General features: G+C 27.4%; 1 protein-coding gene and 1 long non-coding RNA gene across 4 annotated transcripts in view; one reads left to right on the forward strand and one right to left on the reverse strand.

The window, feature by feature from the left end:
* Positions 1-4,612: 4,612 nt before the first annotated feature.
* LOC100204491 (low choriolytic enzyme) overlaps positions 4,613-20,845 on the reverse strand; it is a 94,284-nt gene continuing 78,051 nt past the window's right edge. For all 3 annotated transcript variants that reach the window (XM_065820685.1, XM_065820687.1, XM_065820686.1), the window contains exons 8-10: positions 12,978-13,128; positions 6,552-6,610; positions 4,613-4,820 (exon numbers count right to left, since the gene is read on the reverse strand). In XM_065820685.1, the coding sequence (XP_065676757.1) occupies positions 4,760-4,820; positions 6,552-6,610; positions 12,978-13,128 (271 nt within the window). In that variant the 3' untranslated portion in view covers positions 4,613-4,759. The remainder of the gene's footprint in view (positions 4,821-6,551; positions 6,611-12,977; positions 13,129-20,845) is intronic.
* LOC136092443 (uncharacterized) overlaps positions 5,040-20,845 on the forward strand; it is an 83,884-nt gene continuing 68,078 nt past the window's right edge. The window contains exons 1-2 of the long non-coding RNA XR_010644398.1: positions 5,040-5,114; positions 5,258-5,502. This is a non-coding gene — a long non-coding RNA (uncharacterized LOC136092443). The remainder of the gene's footprint in view (positions 5,115-5,257; positions 5,503-20,845) is intronic.

Genomic DNA, 20,845 nt, shown 5'->3' on the forward strand with positions numbered 1-20,845 from the left:
GAAAAGAATTTTCAAGCGATCAAGAATTTATTGAATGTCCTTTTAGTTGGCCAACCTGGCAAATTAAACAATTACAAGAATCAAATCGTCTCGTCTGTGGTCTAATAATCACTTTGTTAAAGTCATGTAGCTTGGGAAGAGGCAAGTTTCTTTATCCATTGCTATGCTTTTGTACCATTGCTTTACAGGATTTACATATGTCCAATAGGGGTGTTCAAAAAAATAAAATTTCGAAAACGCGAATACACAACAAGCTAAATTCGGGGCAAATATAAAAAAAATACGATTACAAAAAAAAAAAAAATCAAAAATATTGAGATTTACCTTGTGCTCAAGCGTCAAAACCCCCCTAAAAATGCCCCAAATAGTACCCTCGTAGCAAGGCTTTGAGCACAAGGTAAATCTTTATATATATATATATATTTTTTTTTAAATGTGCTCATAATAATCTATAGTTTTTTTTTTTAATTGATGTGTATCCGTGATTTTTCTTAATAGTTCTTTAAATTGAAAACGATTTTATGCAAAAAAACGAAAATATGCTCATTTAACAAAAGAATGCGCAATAACTCGTAGTTTGTTTTGGTTTTCATTTTATTTGTATTAAGCTTTTTAGAAAAACATTTTTTTATAGGTTGATTGAATGATACATACTTAAATTACGTACTTGTATCTTTAAAAAGTATTTTTTTAATATAAATACTAAAGTTCAAGCTATCTTCTGAATTTTGGAGCGTAAGCTAAGTAGTCCCTTTGCGATTTTTTTCTTGCTTATAACTTTGTTATTTTGTTCTTGGTTAATAAAGATTCACTGCCTGATGCCTTAAAAATTGAGCAAACCTTGTCCACAGCAATAAGCCTATTTTGTTTTTCTTCCTCGTCTCTGTAGCGGTGAACAAATTGTTGCATCATTCCAAATGCCCTTTCAGCGTGGTCGTTTACACAAACAATACTTTTTGCAAAATATAAAAAGAATTTATATGCTGATTGCGTGTGCCAATACTGAGGTGGCAAGGTCAGCCAATCATCAATTCGTTGATCTTTTATTCCGATCATATCAAACATTAACCAGGAGAACTCATCAGCCAAAGAAGCTAAGCTAGGAATTTGCTGATGAATATTAAGTTCAATTTTCAACAACTTTTCTATACCTTTTTTGAGTTTATTTTCAGTTTTAAAGTAACACGGTTTTGGAAATGATAATATTGCAGCAGTAATTTCTTTCTTTTCTTCGAGTGCAACACCATCATCCAGCAAGGCTAAAGGAATCAGAGTTAAGTCAAGATACCATGTATGTTTAAATAAAGAATTCAACACACCATCAACAGCAAATGGTTCTGCACATATTGCTTTATACTGATGCATTTGATAAATAGCAGTTACATCCATAAAAGGAGCTTTGATTGTTTCATTTGATTGCAGGTACCACTTTGCATAAAAACAAGCTATAAATTCAGTTGTTACCTTAATATGTTCTTTATTTTTTTGAATAAAATCAATTTGAGTTGAAAGAATTTGCATTTTTAAATAATATGTAGATTTCCCAAGAAATCTTGCATGATGAACTGCTCCAGTTTTTCGAACTTTAATGATAGAAGGAAAAAGATAGCTGACCACTCGCTCTGCAAGTTCTTTTCTATCTTCCCTTACAAATTATTTCTCAATAAGTAAGATCTACAAAACTCAAGAGATTCTGTAGCAGCTTTTTCAAGTTCCTTTAATTTCTTCCCAACCAAATTTTACTAACATAGATGGGTTGTACTCAAAATTAGGCTGCTCAAACAAGTTTTTGAAATGTTTAAACAAAGAGTTATCGGGGGTCGTAGTTTTTTCATTTGTTATAGCCTCACAAAAGTGTGTGATTCTCAACTCAGAAACATGATGTCTGCAAGCTAAAAGAATTAGATATTTATCTAACTCAGTAGATATTCTTATTAAAGATCCTTTATGTACTCCTGTTTTGCTTGATGTGGTATCAAAACAACGTAATCCAATCTTTGATTCGAGATTGTACTCTTTTTGGACTTTCATTACACCATTGTACTGATCTTCTCCAGATAAAGAGGTTAATGGCGTAACTCCGAGAAGATGGGACTTATTATCAATAGTTGCCAGAACAGCAAGTCTAACATGCTTTAATTTTTTTCTATTATTAATTTCAAAAAGTGTCTTTCCGTCAAAATGTATAACGCATGGGTAGGGAGAAGCTTGGATGCTAAGTTCGACATCTTCTTTAGCAATAACTGCCATTTCATAAGCTGTTTGTTTCATTTTTCTAGATGCTGTTGACCTACTGCAATTTACATTTGTAAGATCAAGGATTGCAGCAGTAACTTTTGTCAAAACGTTTGGAGAAATATCAGTAATTGTGGCAATTAGAGCAACATTACCAGAAATAATATCTTTTGGGATCTCAGCTTTTATAAGACTACTTGACTCTATAGAACGCCAATATCCTGAGTCAAAATCGGAACCAAAGGATGAATCTTCGTTGGTGTCCGTACCTCAGTCCGTGTCTCAGAACTTATTTCTACTGATTTAGCAGCATTTTTTATAGATGGATTTCTCTTTCTTGATTTCTCCGAAATCTAAACAGCATACATTATAAAATAAAAACTAATGTACCCAAAATAAAAACCAATGAAAAATTGGAGAAGAGTGAGCAATGAGAGGAGAGTTTTTAAATTCAGAAAAAAGGTTTATAATATGGATTTATATTATAATATATAATACCTTCTCGCTATATTTTTTGTCTTCAGGCCCTAAAAATAACTTTCTATTGTGTTCTTGATCGTATAAAAAATCAAGGTCCTCTTTCCTATCTAGGTCTGATCTATTCTTGCCCTTCTTTTTTTTCAAATTCAAATATTTTTTGTTCAACTTATTCAGCTTTTGTATCAAGTTATTTTAAGCCAGGGACCCTTGATTTTGCTTAGAATACACCTACAATGCAGTTCAACACATCTCTCGTATTTTCTGTCTTTTTTTACCGAGCATGTAATTATCATTGACTTTTTTGATGTTTTAGAAAGCGTCGGCTTATTAAAAGCTATGAGTTGTAAAATATCTAATCTAGTTGGCAGTTGATTAACTAAAGTTAATAACAAAAATATTCAGGTTGAGTTTGCTCAATGTGAAATCTTATAGTCATAAGATTTCACATTATAAATTGTAATCTTATATCCTAAACTAGATATTTAGATTAAAAAAAGCTCAAAACAAATTCGTTACTTGGTATTGCTGGTTTCACTTTCTCAATAATAAAATATTTTCTTTTTCGTTTTTATATTTCGCTTTTCATAGCCACTTTTTAATAGTTTCTTACTTTTATTTGCACTTGAAACTTTCATTTTTCGTGACTCTCCTTTGTTTTCTATTAAATTATCCATTATAATTTTCAAAACTATTATAAAAGAAATGTCATTCACTAAATTCAAAATATGAGATGAAACTAAAATGTTAACTGCAGAATTTCACAATATATATTAATGTTAATTTACAATTGTCAGTTTTTACTTTTTACAACTTTTAGACAGGTAATAAAATAGTTTATTAACTGAGAACAAAAGAAAAATGCAAACAAAGTACACAAATCAAATAACAAAAGAAACGTTAATAATTAATAAACCAAACAGTGTGAATATAAACAAATAAAATAACTACGAATTATTGCGCATTCTTTTGTTAAATGCGCATACTTTCGTTTTTTTGCATAAAATCGTTTTCAATTTAAAGAACTATTAAGAAAAATCACGGATACACATAAATTTAAAAAAAAAGTATAGATTATTATGAGCACATTAAAAAAAAAAAAAAATTAAAAATATTAAGATTTACCCTGTGCTCAAAGCCTTGCTACATGGGTACTATTTGGGGCATTTTTAGGGGGGTTTTGACGCTTGAGCACAAGGTAAATCTCAATATTATAAAAAAAACACAATTACAAAAAAAAAATCGGATTTAATCGAACCGGATCCGATATCCAGTTTTGCTTACCCCTAGTTAAAACTTCTAAATTGGAAGTTTTAACTAGGGGTGGTTTCAATTAGTCTCTTCCAGATATCCGGTTTTTGCTCACTCATAGTTGAAAGTTCCAACTACAGATTTTAACAAACCGGACCGGATATGTTCACCCCTAGTATATACAGTGCCGTGGTATTGAAGCCCCCACACCCTTAAAAAAAAACAATCTGTTATTAAGGCCCCAAAAAACTCCTGAAATTCGCAAAAACATCCATAAACTTGTAGATGGCGACCTAAATTCGCTGGGCTCTTCCTATTGGGGGTGTGGGGTAGCCTAGCAGCAGCTTTTTGTATATATATATATTTATACACTTAATAAAATAAACATTTATACTCTATTCATATTTTTTTCGTGGTTTTTAAATAAAAAGGATTGACTTATCGAAGACTGTTGTTTTGTGTTATTTTGTACATTACCATGAAAAAAAACTATAAAATATTTAATTTAATTCTAGTTTATATAGGGTTAAACTTAAATTTCTAAACCAGATTTATTAATTTTCCGCTGTTTAGAAAATAGGCTCCAATCTGATTCGCCCGTTTGCATGGTGGTAAGGCTACCGTGGTTTAATGCAATAAAAAAAAATTGTTTAATTTTAGATGACTCCAAACCAATATAAACTCCACGATATTAAAGTTACACATATTGAATACATAATATATATGCATATCATAATATTAATGTTACACATTATCTTTACAATATCGCGGTTGTAAGTGAACGCCAGATAAAAAATTAGCTTAGACATTTTAAATCTTCTAATTGATGAAATCCGGACGCATACAAGTTTTTGCTTCTAAAAAAAAAACAATATTGTAGACATTGATTCTTATAAATTATTGATTCCTATTAAAATTATTATTATAATTATTTTCACTCTCTCTCTCAGTGTGTATATATATATATATATATATATATATATATATATATATATATATATATATATATATATATATATATATATATATATATATATATATATATATATATATATATACACGTATATATATTTATTTATATATACACGTATATATATTTATTTATATATACAGATGAGCATTCAACTAAGAAGTTTACGTCTCGATGCACAGTACTTTTTATTAAGATATATTTACTCTTTTCATATAATTTTAGTTAAATAGTGGCTAATAATAAAAGTTATTTAACAAATTTTATAAAACTTTAAAAACGCGGATTTATAATTTTTTAATTTCAAATCCTTTAACTTCTTAGAATCGTGAAACTGAATAACAAACTCTTCTATGTTTATATTGGTGTCAAAAAATATCTTGGTGAACTAAAGAAATATATCAACTCGGTATCATTCACCTTATCTGGAAAAAACTTTAAAAAAAATTGTGGATCAAACAAAGAAAAAAATGAAAATTTATCATTAGATTTGAAACTCTTTTACCAAATTATCATATGTCCACGACGTTTTAAACAAGTCTGAAGATTATTTATCATCTCTACATATAGTAATGTATTTTTTTATTTTTAATATATTGGCAGTACATTTTGGATGAACAATATTACAATGTTTATATTATTATATAGTTTAATGAGTTGTAAAGGTACTATGCAAATAATAATCAAGAACTCTTCATTCTTTAGACCTTGTTCAGTTTTTGTTTTGTTTTGACTGACATCTTTGTATACACTGTCATGTAGCACTATTGTACTACTATTATTATTATTATTGTACTACTATTGTACTACTGGCTTTCTACTGGTACTGGTTTTCTGGCTCTTTTGTAAAATTTATTATAGTACTTCTCTTTTTGGTAAAACTGTTAAGAAAAATGTTATGTTAAAAGAAAAAAAATTTTCATTTGAAACTTGCTAATTTAAGGGTGTTTTTAGCAAAACCCTTAAATCTAAATATCTCCCTTGGACAAAGTAGAAATTCTTGATATTTTGCCAAGTTAATCTATCATATATATATAATTATCCCCCTAAAGAGTTTCCTTGGGAACCACTGGTAGCGATTTTTACAGACCATGATTATTTATAATTATTTAGTATTTGTATATTACAACTTGTATTATTCTGTAATACATTGAACATCCATAATAGAGGCCTTGTTGTAGTACAGCTGCTTTAAAATAATATTTTTTTAGAGGATCAGACAGATGCTTTCAGTGGTTGGGATCGGTGATTTCAGAGGATTGAATTAATGCTTTTAGAAATAATAAATAGTTTTCTCACTAAAGAAAGTTAACACAGACCATTATAAAACAAATTATATATTTTAATCTATTCCTTGTTAGTAAGTATCTTGAGTTGCAGCAATAAATCTACCCGGACCGTGGATAGTACAATTCTTATTGAGACATGGTCTGAAGACAAAAATAAAATATTAAGATAAATAAATACAATAGCATGCTCTGTTCAAAAGTTATAAATAAATGTTAGTGAAAACAGCTGTTTGGCTTAAAGCAAAGTACCATAATTTTAACACTAAAGTTGCTAAAATTAAAGGGGTAAAACCTCAGGATAGCAAGTTTAATAGATAAAAAATACTCACATGATATTCCAGTTTTTTTTGCGCAAATTCCTGTATTTTTGTTGTTCTTCTAACGTACACTAAATAAAAACAAAAAAATTAACAATTTTATTGTATTGTTAAGTAATTTATGCTTCATTATACATTTTTTGCTATTGTAAACTATGTAGTAATATGTTGATATATAAATATATAGCTACATAAATTACAATTATGTTGTTATATATTGTTATCTAAATTACAATTATATAAATACAGTTATAGAATTGGGAGAGGGTTATAACCACTATTAAGTAGCCTCTTCATCTGTAGTGGCCTTCTTGGCCTTGAGGAGGTGAATAACAAAAAAAAAAAAAAAAAAAAAAAAAAAACAAAAGTTATATTTTGTATTGTTATAAATGCAATATTTTGTATTGTTATAATATATATATATGTATATATATATATATATATATATATCTTATCTTAATATATATAAAGGGCAATGTGTGTGTGTTTGTTTGTTTGTTCTCTATAGAAATCCAAACCGCCGGACCGATCTCGATGAAATTTGGCATAGGGGTAGTCCTCGAGGGGGAGAAGGTTCTTAGCTGGGTTTTGACCCCGTACCCCGGGGTCAAGGGGACCATTCTTTGGGCCCATCTTTGTGTACAGATATCAGGTAAGCCAGTTTAAACATTGGCCCGGGCAACGCCGGGTAACTCCAGCTATCTTATCTTCTTATCTTATCTTAATCTTAATATATATAAAGGGCAATGTGTGTTTGCGTGTGTGTTTGTTTGTTCTCTATAGAAATCCACCGATCTCGATGAAATTTGGCATGGGGGTAGTGCTCGAGGGGGAGAAGGTTCTTAGCTGGGTTTTGACCCCGTACCCCGACCCCCGGGGTCAGGGGGGACCATTTTTTGGGCCCATTTTTGTGTACAGATATCAGGTAAGCCAGTTTAAATATTGGCCCGGGCAACGCCGGGTAACTCCAGCTAGTATATCCTAATATATATAAAGGGCAATGTGTGTTTGTGTGTTTGTTTGTTCTCTATAGAAATCCAAACCGCCGGACCGATCTCGATGAAATTTGGCATGGGGGTAGTCCTCGAGGGGGAGAAGGTTCTTAGCTGGGTTTTGACCCCATACCCCGACCCCCGGGGTCAGGGGGACCATTTTTTGGGCCCATTTTTGTGTACAGATACCAGGTAAGCCAGTTTAAATATTGGCCCGGGCAACGCCGGGTAACTCCAGCTAGTATATATATATGTATATATATATATTTATATATATAAATATACATATTATAACAATAAAGTAAATAAAGTAAGTAAATATATATATATATATATATATATATATATATATATATATATATATATATATATATATATATATATATATATATATATATATATATATATATATATATATATATATATATATATATATATATTGCAAAACAGTTTATGTATAAAAGATCCATTTCCTAAGCTTCTCAAATCCAATTTTGTTTACAAATTTTTTTGTGCTGGATGTAATGCCAGTTATATTTGGAGAAACCTCCAGACACTTAACTACAAGGATTCATGAGCATCTTATAAGTGACAAACAACCTAATGTTTACAAGCATTGTAAAAATCTAAGTAACTATAATTGTTTTAAAATTTTGGATACTGCTCCAACAAAAACAAATTGAAAATGAAAGAAGCACTCCATATTAAATGGGAAAACCCATCTTTAAATAAACAAACGATTCATTATAATATAAATTTGTCAACCTAGTTTGTTTTATTTACTTATTATTATTTATTGTTATTATGATGCTCAAGATAAAAAAAAAAATTATAACAAAATTAAATTTTTTTAAATAATACAACAAAATTTATAAATTCCAGAAAATATTTTTTATTACAGTTTACATGTTAAAACTTACAAAAAAATTACAAAGACAAATTAATGCATAAAAAAGGTTCAAGGATAATTAAATTTACATATATTTTATATAAATATATAAAAAAATGTTTTTTTCAAAACCTAAATAATTTTAATAATTATATTTAAAACATTTTTTATAAATAAACGTTTAAAGCTTGCATGTAACTAAACTCAGAACTAAGAAGAAATTTTAGGAAAGGAAGTTAAAAAAAGAGGTTCTTAGAAAGAAAGTTAAAAATGTTATTGAATAAGAAAAACAAACTTAAAGTTGAAATTAAAAAATTTAAAAAATTTAAGTCAAATTAATTTTTGAAATTCACATTAAATTGATATTAAAAAGATATTTAAAATTATTCATTTTTATTTTCTTTTATATTCCGAAAAAAACTCCAGAAAAAGTAACAATCACCAAACATACATTACAAGTATTTTTAGTTGGAAGGTAAAGGACGAGGGTGTTTGTAAGGTAAAAGATTGGGTGCTTGTAAGATAAAAGTTACATTTAAATAAGTAAAAGATGAAGTGAAAATTTAGATAAGTGGGACGAATTCATTAATATAATTTTTTTTATACGATATTATGTAAAACGTAGTAAAAACTCTTAGAACTTTCTCTATTTTCTCTATTTCTAAACATTTTCCATAGGTCCAATGGTCACACACGAGCAGTGAACACTTGAGGTTTTCTATGGGTTTAATTATATTGGGTTATTTAACCATATATTTATTAAATTATACATTTAACCATATATTTATCAAATTATATCTAGACATAAAGTCTTACATAAATTACAAAAACCAAAAAATGGGCAGGTAAGTTTCTGTTATATGAATTTCAGTAGTTTTTTTATTTTTTTTATTTTTATTTTATTAAATTAATAATTATCAAAATAACTAATTTTATATTTTCATTATATTTTTATCACTCATACATAATAAATATAAATTGAATTATTCGCTGCAAACATTCACCGTGAACAGACATGTTTGAACTGCAACTAAACAAGTCGAAAATGGTAAAAATTTTTATTACTGCTCAATTAAAAAATTTTTTTTGAACTTTGCGATTATCAAAATTTTTAACGATTGAAAAGTTGGAGAATCAAGTGAATACTTTATAAGATGAAAATAAAGTTCTGAAACTGGAAATTAACAATTTAAAAAAATCTGTCGATTTTATAAGTGATGAATATGACAAAGTTTTAGTTGAACTTGCCGAAGCAAAGCCTGGTGTCAGAAACTTGGTGTAGCTCTGTTGACGTAATTTCTTGCAAAAATAACTGTTACCAGGTTTTAATAAAATTTCTTTAGAGAGTAAAAATAGAAAGCAAGGCGATGGTTTAATAATTTATATTAAAGAATGTTTGAGGTATATTATGAGGTCTGACATGAGTAATTCTGATAAGGACAAAGAGACAATTGAAATCATAACAACAAAAAACAAAAATTTAATTTTAAGTTGTTGCTATCAACCACCTTCGGGTAAAATTGGAAATTTTTATATATTTTTTAATGATATTTTAAGAAAAAGCAGTCAAGAAAAAAATTTATACTATTTAATAGGTGATATTAATTTAGATTGTTTTCAATACCACACAAATTGTGGAATAAATAAATCTTATAATGATGTATTTGAACATGGGGGAATTCCTTTAATTAATAAGCCAACAAGAGTTATAAATATCTCTGCTTTATTTGAATCAAATTATAATATCTACAGATGTTAATCAAATTTATGAGGCTTTCATTAAAACTTTTTATGAAATATATGACATAAACTTTCTAAATGTACATTAAATAAAAAAACCAAGAGCCTAATATCACCATGGATCACAAAAGATCTTAGAAGATCCTCTAAAGTTAAGCAAAAATTATACATCAAATACTTAAGAACCAAAACAATTAAGATTCTTTATAAAAATTATGTCAAAAAATTTGAAAGACAAAGTAAAAATTAAAAAAAATTGTACTACTCAAATTTACTTGAGATGAAGAAACATAATTGTAAACACACATGGGAAATTCTTAGAGAACTCACTGACATGCAAAAAATAAAACTGTACTCACTGCCCAAAACCATAAAAATTAATGATAAATTTTCCTCTAATCCAACTGTAATAAGTAGTGAATTCAATAAATTTTTTGTTTCTGTTGGCCCTAATCTAGCTAATAAAATCCCTCTTGTGACTAATAAAACAGATGAGTATGATTTTTCAATTACTTCGGTTTTAACATCTTATGAATTATCTTATGAAGATTTTGAGCAATCTTTTAAGATGCTTAAGTGTAATAAATCAGCTGGCCATGATGTTGTAATAGTAATGTTGTCATTGAGTCTTATGAACCCCTAAAGGATGTACTATTTAAAGTTTTACATTGTTCAATAAAACAGTGTTTTTAATTGTTGTTAAACCAATGTTTCTAATTATTGCCCAATTTCTGTTTTGTCTGTTTTTTCTAAAGTTTTACAGAGAATTTTATACGACGTAATTTATAATCACCTTTCTACAAATAATATACTATATGTTATTCAATACAGATTCAAAAAAAATAACTCAACAGAACATGCAATAATCCAAATTATTTGCAATATTTCTGAATCTTTTGAAAATTCTCAATTCACGTTAAGAGTTTTCATAAACTTATCAAAAGCTTTTGATACAATTGATAAAAAAATTCTCTTAAAGAAACTTGATTATTATGGAATTGAAGGATATGTTTTACTGTTACTTAAAAGCTATTTAAGCAACCGTAAACAGTTTGTTTATAGTAATTTAACTGACCCATCCAATCTATTAAATACAACCTGTGGTGTTCCCCAGGGTTCTATACTTGGGCCTTGTCTCTTTCTCAATCGCATCAATGATTTACATAAAGCTTCAAACTTGATCGCTGTCATGTTTGCAGATGACACTAACCTCTTTTTATCTGATAATAACATTACAACATTATTTCAAAATATGAATTTCGAATTAACAAAAATTTCTGAATGGTTTAAAAAAACAAGCTTTCACTTAATGTTGAAAAAACTAATTGGATACTTTTTCATCCAGCTTCTAAAAAAAAACTTCTGCCTTGCAATTTACCATTACTTTTTATTGACAAAACTCTAATGAAAAGAGTAATTAATACACACTTTTTGGGTATCTATATCAATCAAAACCTTAATTGGAAATATCAGATAGAATTCTTGTGTAATAAAGTTGCTAAAAGTATAGGAATATTGTATAAAGCTAGAAGTACTTTAAATAAACGTAATTTAACTCAATTATATTACTCCTTTATCCATTATCATTTAAACTATGCAAATATTGCTTGGTGTAGTGCTAATAAATCCAAACTTAGGCTTCTTTATTATCAGCAAAAGCATGTTGCTTGTCTTGTTAATTTTAAAGATAGATTTACTCATGCAAAGCCTCTCTTATTTGAAATGAAAATTCTTGATATATATCAGCAAAATGCTTTTAATATTCTTTGTTTTATGTACAAATGTAAAACTAACTCCAACCTAGTTTCTTTCTATAATTTATATACCTTAAAAGATAAAAATAAATACAACTTAAGAAATGATAATTTAATTCATCAACCATTTTTCCTAACTAATTTTGGAAAATCAAGCATTTTTATTTCGTGGAGCTTCTCTTTGGAATAAAATAGTTTTAAAACATTTTGATTTTTGTTTGGAATGGAGTTAACTATCATTCAAAAAAAAAGCTTAAGGAAATCATTTTGTCTATTGATGATATATTTTTGTATTTTTAAACATTGAATAATTTACATATTTATTTTTTATGCAGTGATGTAACTGAATATGTATATGAATGCACTTAAATTTTTCTTGTGCTTTATACACTTGACCATGTATGTATGGATTTGATTTTTATAAGATTTTTAAATTTACGAGCGACTCTCGATGAAGTGATTCTAAATTAACAAGCGACTCTTGCTTTCTTTCTATTTATTAAATAAAACGCTTGTTTATAAATAAAATTTTTTGTTTATTTATATTTTCTAGTTGTAAAAGGATTTTTTAATCATAACGCTTTAATTTAGTTGTATAAGGATCCTTTATACTTTGTATAAATTTTCGCTGATGAAGAACTTGAAACTTTATACTTTGTATAAAGTTTCAAGTTCTTCATCAGCGGTTCTCTGTGACAAGACCTAATGGTCTTCTTTGAGTATATCCGTTCTTTATGTATTATTTATTTATTTTTACGATATCTTCACTTTTAATTTTTCTCTTGTATATTTATATTTGTATCTTAAACATTGTAATAAAGAACAAAAAAGAAATAAAAAATTAAAAAAATGTGCAATAGTAGTTAAGTATTCATCTTTAATCCAGATTGCATACAACTTGCAATCTTAACATACAATTAAAAATTGCATTTAAAATTTAATTAAATGTTGAATGTAGCATAAAAAAAAGATTAAATGTAAGATGCAACAAAAGAACACAATATAAAGTCAAAAATAAATTAAACAACTATCAAAAACTTTTCATTATGAAAATTGCTCTTACGTATAAACGCCTTAGTTGTAATTTATCAATTTGACTTAAATTATGTCTTAGGCCGATGACTCTCTGGGGATCACCAATTACATCAATTGTATTTTTTCCATTTTTTGAAGCAGCATCTTTTGAATAATGCATTATTGAATCAAGATCATACCTGTATAAATAAAAAATAAAAAAATATTTAGAATAAAATATGATGCATAATGGGACACAATTAATAATAGGAACACAAATACCTTTTTTTTGTAACTGACAAGTGTAAATATTGTAAAAAATTAAATTGACAAGATTTAAAGAAGTTAATAGGTATAGAAATGGTTGCTGTTAAATAGACTTACCAAGACCTGTATTTTATGGGTCCGGACAGTTAACATAATATAATAATATAAAATATGTTCATTTGGTAAGAATGAAGTTTGGTTTCTTCAGAATATATTTTTTAATCTTTTCTAAAAAGGTTTAGACAAGTCAGAGTTACTTTCAGACTATGTTTGCAACTTTTTATCCTAATTAGAAAGACTTGATTACTACAAGTTCAATTAGAAAGACTTGATTGCTACAAGTTCAGCTAGTTGAATAACAAATAATTATTTACATAAATGTAAAAATAATACTTGTTTATTTTAAGTAAACAAGTATAAGTTATTTTAAGTAAACAGTTAATATAATAAAATAATAATAATAAGTTATTCAACTTATTATAGTTGTTGAGTCCAACTTGGTAAAATTTAGAAAAAAATACCAAGTTGAAACAGAGAACTTGATATTTTAAATATCATGTAACAAAAAACATGTTGATTTCAAATGATTTATAAAGGAATAAATTGAAACTTTAGTTTTATTTTAATTATACTTTGTGTGATTTTTTGGTCGAAATAACGTTTTAATATTTAGAAATTTTAACACTTAAATTTTTCACTTTTCACGGCTGTTTCAGGCAAATTAAAATTGGGCATTATGCCACTAGCTTAGCAAAAAAACCAAAACAATTTTCGCAAAAAAAAGTATAAAAATAACCTTAAAACTATAGTATGTTTTTATTATAAAAGATTGTATCTTCAAATAAAAAAATAACAAAAGCTAAACCTTTCCTTGTTAAATTCAAGTTCACATTAACGAAATAAAAATTAAAATTATTAGAATATTGCTAATGAGTTGGGATTACCTTTTGTTTTTCCTGATTCTTACAGAAAACTAATTTTTTATGAATGATTATGTAACACATATAAAACAACAGAAATATATATTTTATGATTATTTTTTCTAAAAAATAAAAGTAAATTTTTCAAAATCAACTAATTTTGTTTTTTCTGCAGGCTTATTCAAAAATCAAAGAAAGTTTTGATTTTTTATTGAATGTTAAAAGATAAAACATTTTATCGTTTTTTACTTTCTTTTTTCAGAATAAAATTATCTGTAATATTTCAAAAGTTATAAAAGTTTTAGTAACACCACAATTAGAAAGTAACATATCTTAAGTAAATAATTTGAAAAATAACAAGAAGCTGTATGTTCGCCTTAAAACAGCTGTGTTTTAAATACCATTTTTAATTTAAAAGTTATTATTTTAGCATGTCAACTTGTTTGTTTGGATTTTGGTGTACTAAAATAAAGAACACTAGAGTTTTTAAACTGAAAATACCCTGCCCTTACTAAAACTTACTGAAAACTACATTTCCCTTATAGAAAACCAGAACATTTACCTGAGAAACTAGGAAAAACAGCACAAACAGAATTCACTCAAAACAAACCTGAACTAAAGTAAATAACAAAAATACAAGATCTTTTAATGTATTTGTCAAACCTGCATTGAAATTATTTTTTATTTTTTTTAATTTCTAATTTGTTCAAAAAAGCTGCAAGCAACCACTATTAGGCTGCCGGCAACCACTATTAGGTTGGGAGTTACTAAGCAACCATTATTAGGTTGGGAGTTACTACAAAGCAAAGAATAAAGTTAATAATCAAGATAAGGGTTTACAAAAGACTTGAAAAGTTGTAGGTTGTTCAGTCAGGTTGAGCAGGAAAACATGAATCTAGGAATATGTTCTAAAGGATTGAAGTGAAAAAAAAACTAGACAAATAAAAGTTTTTAGAGTATGCAGGAACAGATACAGTAAAAGGATGTGACTTTGCTGAATGATAAGCCAAGCTTTAGTTTTAGTGGAACTAGAGGCTTTAGTTTTCATGGAACTAGAGGTAATAGCACCTTTGAGCAGCAAGCATTTATAGAAAAGAGAAAGAGATGCAATATAACAAATATGCAGAAACTCAATCTTGGCAGATAAAACAGGTTCAACTATGTTTACAATTTGTTTTTCTAGTTTATATAAAAGAGAAAGATTGCCATTAAAAGAACCAGCCCAAATATGACAACAGTATTCTATACAGGGATGAATAGGAGATTTGAGGTAATGTCTCATTTGTAGAGGTAAAGTCTCAAGAAATTTGTACAGGTAGAGAATGGAATCAGAAGTAAGATAATGACAAGCACAATAAAAAGAACTAACTTTGCTAACATTGCAATTAAATGTATATATGGTTTCCATGTGGTCAGTAGTAAATGATAATCCAAGAGACGTAAAGAAGAGGAATTAGTAAGAGGATTGCCATTTATTAATATAGAAACATTGACAGTATTGTGGTAGCTGTTTGCATTAAATAAATGAGTTTTGTTAGAGGTTAAATTCACAAGCTACTGCAAGCCTTTATCTGTCAGAAACTAGAGCCACTTTAGATGCAAGGTTGTAAAAAAGATTATTAGTATAGATGCGGTAGTGGTGTAGTGGTAAGAGCGCTCATGCGGTAGTGGTGTAGTGGTAAGAGCGCTCGCTTTGTAAGCGAGAGGTTCGGAGTTCGACTCCCACCACGTCCCTGGAAGTACCGCGCTCAACTTAGTTTCTCCGCGCAGCGGCCTTGCTCGGCAAGGTTCGTGTTTCGGAGTTAAAGAGTAGAGAGAGGGTTGCACCACGAATAATGACTAAAAAAATAAAAAAAAAAATATTAAAAAAAAAAAAAAAAAAAATGAGTATCCTCCTCGACTGTAGTGGCCCCCCTCGGGCCTTGGGGAGGTGAATAATCTAAAAAAAAAAAAAAAAAAAAAAAGATGAGAAACAAAACAGGACCAAAGATAGAACCTTAAGTTGCCTCAAGTTACTGGAAATGAAGAATAATGTTGGCCTTTGAGGATGACTTTAATACTGTGGTTAGAAAGAAATGATTTGAAAACCTCAAAACTTTCCACAGATACACCATTAGAAGAAAGCTTATAAAAAAAAACCAGAATTCCAAACTTTATCAAAAGCTTTAGATACATTTAGTGCAATAGCCCCTTTTTCGCCACCTCTATCTAACACACAATAGAGTTTTTCAGTCACAGCAGTTAGCAATTAGCCATAGAATGAGAAGATTGAAAACCATACTGGTAGTATACAGATAGTAAGTTATTAGACTCAAAATGGAGTGTTAGAAATTTATTGATCAAAGACTCAAAAACCTTGCTAATAATAAAGAAGACTGATTAGTTGATAGTTGGAGGAGACAGAATGTTCTCCATAATTGTTTTTCATTTTAATGGTCAAAAAATAAATAAAAAATACCAACCTTTTTTTTAACATTTTGGCTTTAACAAAATCTTTGCATACTACTCATAAACTAATTAACCATTTTTAATCAATGTTTAGTCTATGATCAATTCAAAAAATTAATGAAAAAAAAAAAACTTTTGAGAAAAAAGTTTCAAAACTAAAATATATACGAACATTTTAAAACAGCTTGAATTAAATTTATTAAATTTTTTTTTTTTTACTTTAACATAGTTTGAAAATTTTAGAAGTAAAAAAAATAGCAAAGCAAAATGTTTTAAAATTTTTAATAGAACTTTAATTAAACTTAATAAATTAAATTTACATTTAATTCATATTAAATAATAAATTTAATTTAAATTTAATAAAATAAATTAAAAATAATTAAAAAAAAAAAAAACGGAAAATAGAAAAAAGTTTATTTATCTATCTGTTTCTACATCTAACAAAAAAAAATATTCCACAAATGTTTTTTACAACAATTAATTACAGCTTAGTGTTTTCTGCATGTTCTAAAAGACTGTTTAAAAAAAAAACAACTAATTAAAAAAGTTTTAGCATTATGTAAGGCCTGTAAGTATACATACATATATATATATATATATATATATATATATATATATATATATATATATATATATATACATACATACATACATTATAATTTTTTTGCATCGTATTTTTGATCTTTTTTCTTTAGAATATTAAATATATAAAAAAAATTAAAACAGTTCAAGAAGTTCCAATATTTCCAATTCAAAAAAAACTGCGTACGCATACTTGTAGGCAGAAAAAACATATATACGGAAATTTTCCACCACAAAACATTAAAATGTATGATGTTTGTTAGGAAATTTATTCACTTATTGATTTTTTAATAAGAATTAATTCTTTTCAACCAGTTGTTGTGTTATTAATTATTCAAAAAGATGTAAAAAAACAAAAACAAAAAGTTAAAACTGGATTTAAAATTTATTAAGTTTTTTTTGGAAAATCAACTTTTAAAAGAAGAAGATGTAGAGACTGGGTTAAAGCTAATCCATGACGTAGAGACTAGAATAAAGCAATCTATAACATTTGAATGAAGTTGCTCCAATTTCTAGTTCAATCCAAAAAAGAAAAGAGAAAAGTGTATAAACAAGGATCCTTATCAATATTATTATCTACAATATATAGCTTGATAAATGTACTGAGAAAATAAATTGACGCCAAACCACCTAACAATAAGTCTACTATTTCTAAATATTTTTAACACAGTATTTATAAAGCAGAATTTTACCTTCAATTTATACAGTACTAAACCTATTTGACACATTGAATATAAAAAATAAGCTTGACTTAAACAAAGTAAACATATTTCATACCAAAATCTAACATCAGATGAACAAGAGAATTTTTTTTCAGATTTATCTTAAATGGCAATGTAGCACTTTAAAAGTTAAAATTTACTTCACTTTATTAACTTACTTTGTGCTTATAAAGCAAAATATTATAAAAAATTTAACTTCAAATTAGCACACATGCTTTAGTTATAAACATATCAATACAATTAAATGTATAATTGGTATATAATAAAAACCAGCTGAAGCAACTAGTTTAATATCTGCTGACTGGGTATGACTGTGTATCAGACAGATTACTATATCAGAATAAAATTTTATCAGAAACTTGAATCTGGTGGCCATATTCTTGCTAACAGAGTGTTGATTCTTATCACTGCTGTTATTCAATAACTATTGTGTTTTATTTCTTATGTAAGATAATATGATTGTTTCTTTAGGTTATATATTTATTAATTTGCTGAATAAAATCTTCTATACCAGCTTGAGTTTTAATTTACTATTATTAATACACTACACTGGAACTCGCTACTAAAAATGCTATTGGGGAAACATTAAAAACCATAGCTTATACAAAAGACTACAATTATCTGGATGCAAAATCTAAACAGCTTTCTAATGTTCCTATAAATAATGTTCATGAATTTAAAATGTTTCAATTTGTTAGATCATACCATATCAAATATGAATGCCTTTGGATCATTTTAATATAAGTGCAGTTGATTAATGTAAATATATATAATCAAGTTGCTGGCCACTTTGCCAAGTTGCTGGCCACCCTGATTATTCATAAATAATAAAAGTTAATTTATAGAAAAGCATTATATTATTATTTACAGAACAAAAATTTAAATACATTTTAAAGTAGGGTATTAGTTTTAATTTGTCTATTGTCTGGTCTAAAAATCTTTTCATCACCTTTTCGTAGCGTACTGAACTTATTTTGTTCTAACACAAGTGTAAAGTTTTTTAAATTACCTTCTGTATGATGCCATAATTTTTCTAAAACTAGGTCTTTATCATTTGCTGCTAAGTTTCCTACCATTTTTTGATGATTTATTACTACTTCTTGTTACAATTGGCAATAAGAGGTTTCTCTAGCCACTGCACCTTGGATGCTAAATTACTACTACTTAAAAATATTCAATTATGATGTTGTTTTTGATTAAACTTCAAAAGATTTTTGAAAGCAAATTGAATTGAATAAGCTAATAAGAATTTTTGAGGTGGTGCAAAAACGCATTGTAAACTTAGTTGGACCTGCTCATGCAGCCAACCTTCAATCATTATCACATCGTCGTAATGTTGCTTCTCTTTCTCTTTCCTAAAAATACTATAATGCTCTAAAGAACTAATGTCTTTTGTACCATCTACTAAAATTCATTCTTGTTACTCGTCATTCAACTAAATCTCATCCTTTTACTGTGATTGTTCCTTAGTGCTCCAAGACTTGTATTTCATCTAGTTTTTTTTCCTTAAACATTAGTTCTTTGGAATTCGCTTTCTTCATCTTGCTTTCCTGATTCTTTTAATTTGCAATCTTTTAAGTCGTCTGTCAATCATTATCTTGCTATTTCTTGTATCTTTATCATCTTTTAACTCTAATAGTGGATTTCTTGAAGCCTTGTTAGAAGCGAAGATGTTAAAAAAAAAAAAAAAAAATGTCTACTTGTAAAGTTTTAATGTTTTCTGCCTATAAGTATGTGTGGCATGTTGTTTACAAAAAGATGTGCTGTTGTATGGAAAGGCATCTATATGATTGTTTATAGAGGTTTTCTATTATTAGTTTTGTATTTACTTATTTATTGCAAATTTTGCATTAAATGCATTTCAAAGAAATGAAAGGGATTTTATGATGAAGATTACATTTCACTGTTCAATGCTAGCAGTATTTGCTAAGCAGACAGGCCTTATAATTTTTTCAATTTGCTTTATTTATAAGTTTTTATCTGTTAAAATTTTATAATTTTTTAAATTACTTTTTATTGTTTTTTTGATTAAATACTAATAATATTTTATCAATAATTAATAATAACTACCTTAAATATATAACAATACTCAGTTAAAAAGATTAAATCAATTTATTTATAACTTAAGTTACATTTATAACTTTAGTAACATATTTCTTTATAGAAATATGTTATCTTGCTGTATTGCTATATTTGCTACATTATTTTAAAACATCTAATTTAAATATGACTAATAGCAGAGGTATAATGTAATCGTTTATGATTATTGATCAATTTAATGCTACCCGTACCCATTTGTGCGTGTTTGACACAGAGTTTTATATAGAAGATTTAGCATGCTAGGCCTTAAAATATTTTCCCTTCATATTTTTGACCACCTGATAATGTATGCTTGAATCACTATTATAATCTGCTAATATCTGCCTAATCAGTTGTAAAATCTAAAACCTTTATATTAGATAATAATTTAGTGGCTTGAAATTCTGAAGCAATAGATAAACTTTATGTTATATTATATTTTTAAATCAGTAAAGTAACTTTTATTGTCAGGAAAATTATTTAATTTATGCATTTTAATAATATCACAATTCAAGTAGAGATGGGACTTTTTTAGATGGTTTACCTTGCAATTATTGGAGGTGCCTGGTTATTTTGGAGGTGCTTTTTAATTTTTGAAGATCCTTGGCAACCCAGATTGACAAAAAGTTGTCGGTTTAACCAGGTATAGCATAACAAAAAATATCACTGGGTACCCAGCACATGTCTAAATTCACATATTTTGTCAATTGTATTTAAAGTATGTTATTCTTTATTTTTTATTTTATGAACTTGAAGACCATGCTCTTTTCAAAAGTCAAACTTTTGATAAAGTTGGTATTTATCTCAAAAATTGAGATAAATACCAACTTGCTTCTCACACAGTCAACTCTGTGTTGCATGGTTCAAGAACATGTGTATGTAATAAATGTGTAAATACC

The sequence above is a fragment of the Hydra vulgaris genome, chromosome 15, assembly GCF_038396675.1.
Source record: "Hydra vulgaris chromosome 15, alternate assembly HydraT2T_AEP".
Taxonomy (NCBI): Eukaryota; Metazoa; Cnidaria; class Hydrozoa; order Anthoathecata; family Hydridae; genus Hydra; species Hydra vulgaris.